General features: G+C 42.2%; 1 protein-coding gene and 1 long non-coding RNA gene across 12 annotated transcripts in view; one reads left to right on the top strand and one right to left on the bottom strand.

The window, feature by feature from the left end:
* The window catches only part of srrm4 (serine/arginine repetitive matrix 4), a 361,375-nt gene that overhangs the window by 331,843 nt on the left and 22,319 nt on the right, over nucleotides 1–7,213 (top strand). For all 3 annotated transcript variants that reach the window (XM_085961798.1, XM_085961799.1, XM_085961800.1), the window contains exon 8: nucleotides 253–430. In XM_085961798.1, the coding sequence (XP_085817924.1) occupies nucleotides 253–430 (178 nt within the window). The remainder of the gene's footprint in view (nucleotides 1–252; nucleotides 431–7,213) is intronic.
* Nucleotides 1–7,213, bottom strand: part of LOC147104445 (uncharacterized) — a 185,212-nt gene that overhangs the window by 140,191 nt on the left and 37,808 nt on the right. The window lies entirely within an intron of this gene.

Below are 7,213 nucleotides of genomic sequence, written 5' to 3' on the forward strand. Positions count from 1 at the left end.
ATCACATTACTGTTTGTGGGAACTTGCTGTGTACAAACTGACCAGTAATGTGTTTCCTACATCACAACAGTGACTACACTTCAAAAGTACTTCATTGGCTGTAAAGCACTTTGGGACGTCCTGAGGTCATGAAAAGCGCTATATAAATGCAAGTCTGTCTTTCTTTTTTCTGGAGATGAGCCCTTGAAAACTGGGAAAGAAAAATGTCACCAAGTTGTTGTAATGTTTATTCTCGGTCTGCTTGTTCCGCAGTAATGAAGGCCGTTCAGGAGCAGCGCGAAGCCTACGAGGCAGATCGAGAAGCAGCAGCCATGGAGCTTATTCAAAGGCCAGTACAAAGCAGAGTGCCCCCGTCAACAGCCGCTCCCACTCTGGCAAGTCACCATGTAAAAGTCCTCAGAATAAAAACAGCAAATCAACCGACAAAATAGTAAGTACTGAGGCCAATTTTATCTTTCGCACTACGACAATTTATGAAATTCTAATATTAAATTTTACTTGGGGCCATGTAAAATAAAGTGTTGTTTTAAATAAGAGAAGTGTTTAAGCAGACAAAGTTAGTGCCCTCAGTCATGAAGTCTTATCCCCTCCAGCCAAGGATCCAGATGTACCTTGTTCAGGTCTGAGTCTGGGTTTGATGATTGGTAATAAATTCACATTGACCCCGCCCCCACCCACTTCCCACAAAGAATCCTAGAGCAAAGTTGGGTTTGCTGATCCCAGCCTTGTGACCACTAACTGTACACTGTACAAAGGACATGCACAGCACAGACACGAGGGATTTTGAAAGCTCCAAGACTGTCCATTGCAGCACTGTTCAAACACGGATGCTGGAACCTTCAGCTTCAGCGGGCGTGTCAGAAGGGCGATATCGGACCAGCCACCCATTACACACCCCACTCGACATCCATAAAATCAGCGTAAAGGAAAATCGAGCTGGCTGTATAGCGAGCGGCCGATCTGCTGCCGTCGTTTTAAGCCCCCATTGACGTTGAATGTTCCACCCTGAATTTTTGATTACTTACACATACTTCAAACTCTTTTCATCTGAACTTATTTGCAATAGTGTTGTGATGCTACACAGTCATTTTTTGTGGCTTAAATTATTCAGAAAATGATTTTGGCAATTTTAAGATCCGACTGTTTTTTTTAATATGTCAAATTTCGGCTTCATGTTATCCTCTGAGGAAAATAGTTAAGCCCGTGACCTGAAATCTATGACAGTTGATAAATACTTTCTATAATGTGGTCTGTGTTGCTAATTTAACAGAACAATTTTCAAACATGACAAGGTTGAACATCCTCTGTGTTCTATTTTCAGTGCACTGGCCTGTAATACATTCACCTCAAATTCCTGCAAAGTTTAGCCAAGTTGTTAACTGTAAACAGCACTCACATTAACTTGGCATGAACTGTTAACCAGTGCACGAAAACGGAGCACAGTTTCAAAGCGGGTCCGTCTTTGGGGAAAAGTGCTTAACTTTTCTTTGGTTTCTGGAGAGGGAGAAGAGGAACGGTGTGATTTTCATCACGACAATGTGACGTGCAAATGACACGATCATGCTTTTCAACGCCATTTACTTCATCATTTTATCTGTTTGCAAGAAGAAAGTTTGCTAAATAATTTCTGTGAAGAAGGTGCCCTTGAAATTAAGAGATCTGAGAAAAGTAACAAGGAGATGGCAAGAAAGGCCACTTGGACAATTTGTATGAGGGGTATGCTTCTGGAATCTAGGGATAAGAACATAAGAACATAAGAAATAGGAGCAGGAGTAGGCCAATCGGCCCCTCGAGCCTGCTCCACCATTCAATAAGATCATGGCTGATCTGATCCTAACCTCAAATCTTCTATCACTCTGCATCCACCCGAACCCATGTGATCTCCCGGGAGAGGCGAAAAACCAGATAAAGACCCAATGGCCAATTTGGGAGAAAAAAATCTGGGAAATTCCTCTCCGACCCATCTAGGCGATCGAAATTCTTCCAGGAGATCACTCTGTCCCTATATTTTCTACAGTACTTACCTTCTGTAAAGGTGATCTCCACCCCAGCCAGGAACAGGAATAAAACCATCTCCTGAAATCTAACACAGAATTAGAACACAGTAGGAGCAGAACAAGGCTACACGGCCCCTGGGCCCACTCCACTACCCACAGGGCCATGACCATTCCGAACCTAGACTCATGTCCAATTTCCTGCCCGCTCCCCATAACCCTTAATTCCCTTTACTTCTAGGAAACTATCTATTTCTGTTTTAAATTTATTTAATGATGTAGCTTCCACAGCTTTCTGGGGCAGCAAATTCCACAAACCTACCACCCTCTGAGTGAAGAAGTTTCTCCTCATCTCAGTTTTGAATGAGCAGCCCCTTATTTTAAGATTATGCCCCCTAGTTCTAGTTTCACCCATCATTGGGAACATCCTCACCGCATCCACCCGATCAAGCCCCTTCACAATCTTATATGTTTCAATAAGATCGCCTCTCATTCTTCTGAACTCCAATGAGTAGAGTCCCAATCTACTCAACCTCTCCTCATATGACCACCCCCTCATCCCCGGGATTAACCGAGTGAACCTTCTTTGTACTGACTCGAGAGCAAGTATGTCTTTTCTTAAGTATGGACACCAAAACTGTATGCAGTATTCCAGGTGCGGTCTCACCAATACCTTGTACAACTGCAGCAATACCTCCCTGTTTTTATATTCCAACCCCCTTGATTTATTTAATGACAGGGGACTTGACTGAAAGTAGGCAAAGGACAATCTATCATTGCCAGTTTCTGTTGAGACATGCAGACTGGACGATCAGATCAAGTTCAAATCTAATTTTGAACTTTACATTCGTCCAAATCAACCACTGGAGATCTTTAATCTCAGTTTTGGAAACCTTCCCAGAGACAGTGCTGAACGATGGTGATCTATCACTAGTATCCATCGAGGTTCAGAAGCACTTTGACAGCCTTGGCCTACTTTCTAGAGGATAACAGAATACTCTACGTATCTATCCCTTTTCAGTACTATATATCAACTTTTGAAAATCTGGAGAACAGCAGCACGGTGTGGCGTATTGTGGATAGTAGTTTAGTCTGTGTTGATGCTGATAGTGCTGTTCATTGGCATATTTCAACAATGCTGAGAAAGTGTAATGTACCAAAGGCAAATGAGAAAGGTACAATTCCATTCCTGGTAGTCTTTTCCTTCTATTTAATCAGCATAGAGCCACAGAGGTTTCGGGAACTTCTAACTCAGAGAGTAGCAGATGGGAAATGATGCCACAGAATGTGCAATGTCCAATGCAGGAAGTTAGTCAAAGCATAAAAATACTGAGTGGACCTAAAGTACAGTTTAAATAATATTCAAGTATCTATTTAGCAGAGGAACAGTTAAATAATTCACTTGTACCTGGTCCTTTGCAACATTACAACTGCATCCCAATCTTTTTATTATGGGGCATTCCACAGAGTATCTGCACAGAAATCATCCATCTATACACATCGGGGCGATTTGACGGTGCACCCCTGTTTTTCAGCCGTTAAACGGATACCTAAGCCTCCAATTTGGCTTCAAGTTTACTTTGAACTTAGACTTTATAAAGCCTTGACATTACCTGTCCTAATGAATGGAAGCAAAACATGGTGCCTTAGGTCAGAAGATGAACAAAGATCATTAGTGGCAGAAATGACCCACTTATGCCCTCAGCACATCTAGGCCCTAGAGGTTTACAAATGACACAATGTAAAGGAGATGTGGACTAAGCAAAACAATAGTGGATTGAATTACTGAAAGACACGCTAGATGTTTCAAACATGTAAGAAATATGTTATGACAACAGATTGATGATATGTTATGACAGGAGATTGTGTGGCTCCTGGTAGTAGATTAATGAGTAGCATTGATGGCTTCCATGTAAAGTCTCCTTATACCATCCCAATTGAAGAGGATCATGTAGATAAAGAGACATAATTCTGGAATCAAGAGAAAATGGGACCATTTATCTCTTAATGGGGCACCTTCATCGTGCAAAGTGTTTGGCAAACCTATCTTTCTACGCGGTTACGTAAATAATATTGAAATTTATCATTGCATCATTATATCGTGATAGAAAATTTACACACACATGTTCTGAAGCTTCTCCCAGCCTCAGAATAAAGATTTGGCTAAAGACTTTCATGAAGACAAAGGCATGCAGACTCTCCGAGAAATCCAGGGTCAGAGATCACTAAAGTTGCGTACATCCCGATGGTTCAGCTGCTCAATTTGGCTAAACCATGAAGGCCCACGTTCGATTACCAGCCCGTGCTGAGTGAGCTGACCTCACCTGGGTTGGCAGTAAAATTTTCTGGGGATAGAGGGGCGAAATCAGACTAGATTAGACAGCTCTGATGTGGAAGCTGGCATCAGTACAGACACAATAGGTGAAATGGCCTCCATTCTGTGCTACAAAATTTCCCGCTAAGGCTTCACAGCGTGATAAACACTGGTGCTTTCGTGAAATAGCCTTTTCATTCATCACTTCACCCAGCTCATTAAATATGCATCACTATTCAGGAGGTTAATCTAACATTAACATGTAAAACCGATGTTTAATCGCTTATGACTGTGTACGATGATTGCGTCTAACTGAAGCCGGCAGTGTTATTTTATTTCTTTCCATTCCTTCATTTTAGTGTTTAATGCAAGTCTAATTTAAGTGAATTGCTTGTGTTGCTGTAGCTTTTGAAATATGGGGTCTAAGCACAGCTGGTTGTAAAAGTGAATGGAATAGAAAACGTGTTCATTCCTATTATATGTTGCCTCAGTGGTCTCTTAGGAGTTCAGGATTTCTGTCCCATCGGAATACCAATAGCTAGCATTATCGCTCAGCATGTTGTCAGCTTTTTAATTTTTTACAGAATATTAATGATCATTTGAATTTATAAAGTGCTGACCAAAAGTTGCTTCACACAAGATAGTACTTCAGCTGTAGGCTTTTTTTCAGTCAAATAAAATCTAACCTGTAAGGTCTAACTTCTCCACTTATTGGAGTGAAATGACCGCTTTAGATAATTTGACTTAAAAAGTTGGCATGAGTATCGAAGAGGAAAGCCCACTTTGTATTCATGTTTTTTATTTCATAAAATAATTAACAGGCAGAATTTCACTCCCATAATTCTCTAGTTTCTTTTTCTGCTTCCTGTGATTGAGTGCAAAAGCACTACCTCAAGAGGGCAGACAGTCCTTATCAAAATGCCATTAACTATGTACCTGGTTTATTAGAAGTGACTCGGTACAGAAGTTAAGACAAGCGCAAAAAGATATGTATGGTCTCTGGTTTTTAAACACGGCCTCTGTGAGATTGTGAAAAGGACAGTGTCTCTTTAAAGAGGTGGCATAGTAGACAACGTGTGGTGTAAGAGGCTGGCCTTTCCTCTCCGGGTCATAGGTTTAAATCCACGGTGGCTGTAAGGGTCCTGTTTGGACAGTCTCAGTGCGCTTCCTGGTGGGCACAGACCCGCTGCTGGTAATCTCACTCAGACTGACCACTGGGTGATTACCGTGGGAAGTACAAGTGCCACACAGGCGCGGCTGGGTTCTCCTCTGAAGTGGGAGGCGGAGCGTGTTGTTGCCACAGGGTATAGAAAGGGCTTTACTCTACGTCCAACAGCCCCCCCCCCCCCCCCGCGCCTGTGCTTGATGCTGGCGCTAGGTTCTATTCCCCAATACTTACATCCTTCGCCTCAGTCAACACAAGTTCACAACAAAGAAAAGGTGATCTTGCTGTTGTCGGGCGAGCCTGTCTCTGTCTGTGTGGAGTTTGCACATTCTCCCCGTGTTTGCGTGGGTTTTCTCCGGGTGCTCCGGTTTCCTCCCACAATCCAAAGATGTGCGGGTTAGGTTGATTGGCTATGATAAATTGACCCTTAGTGTTAGGGGGATTAAATACGTGGGGTTACAGGGATAGGGTGGGATATGTGTTGGTGTAGGGGTTACGGGGATCGGGTGGGATATGTGTCGGTGCAGGCTCGATGGGCCGAAATGGCCTCTATCTGCACTGTGAGGTTTCTGTGATTCTGTAAAGGGGTTAACGTCAAGCACCAGAACCATGGGTAGAATTAACATTAGCCAAGGTGGTTCTTAGGGTGTGAGTAAAAATATGAAAAGTAACTATTAATTTTTTACTAAACAACAGAGAATATGTTTAAATGTGTTTTACATTGTATATGTTTTTGTCCCCTTAATTATTTATGATTTCCTCCTGTAACACATATTTGAATCTAAACAATTATTTTAAGTTGCCACAATTGTTCACAACATAACTGTCCAAGAAATCCTTGCAGCCTTTAAAAGTGAGAGATTTGAAATGTATCTATTTGATTTTTTTTTAAAGGCTTCACTCATTTGGGTGAACAACAAGGTATGTAGCCTGTTACCTTGGTCAGGCATCGTGGATGTGCTTGATAGTCCAGTCACCTATTTAGATCTGAATATTCAGTGAGCTAGTCCCAACCAGCTATCTGACTGGATGTTACCAACCCATGCTGTAGGTTCTCACCCGTTATTATTTAGTGCTCTGACTGTGTTCCAGAAACCTCGGCCAGTTTTCTAGCCAGTGCAATCGGCTATTAACGTCCGAGTGCACTGATACTGCCTAACTCTCCTCTAAGGAGTCCACAATGCGCTTGAACGTCTGTCTTTCACTGAAAGCCAGCAGTGGGTAATCTCCAGATTGTGTTTGAGAATTCCAAGGTTGTCCACAACGGCGCCTGGGTGACTGGGGAGAGAACAGGTGGGAAGAGCGACATTATTCGTCGCAGTTGCTGCTTCCCCAGGCAGAGGCAGCTGAATGAAAGAGCTATCACATTACAGAGGGCTAGTCAGGATTAGAGAGCAAATGCGGTCAGCATCCTCTTATACTTCTTGTCGCATCCCAAAGATTGGAGAACCACAGCCATTTAAAATATATTTCATGACCCCATTTTAAATGAATTGGCCATGACATACAACCAGATCATTGCGGATGAACGATTACAGATGAGCTACGAGTTAGAAGTGAAACATGCTTCAGTGGAGGAGTTATAAATGTGATCGGTTTGAATGACACAACAGGAAAACAAATAATGGCTGTGAACCCTGCCAATTCTATCAGTGAAAAAACAGCTGGAAAATATTCGTTAGTATGAACCTTGAATAAAACACTCCATACATTTGGAATATTTTAGATTAAACTAGTCAG

The sequence above is a fragment of the Somniosus microcephalus genome, chromosome 19, assembly GCF_052327205.1.
Source record: "Somniosus microcephalus isolate GS21.2 chromosome 19, FLI_Smic_1.0, whole genome shotgun sequence".
Taxonomy (NCBI): Eukaryota; Metazoa; Chordata; class Chondrichthyes; order Squaliformes; family Somniosidae; genus Somniosus; species Somniosus microcephalus.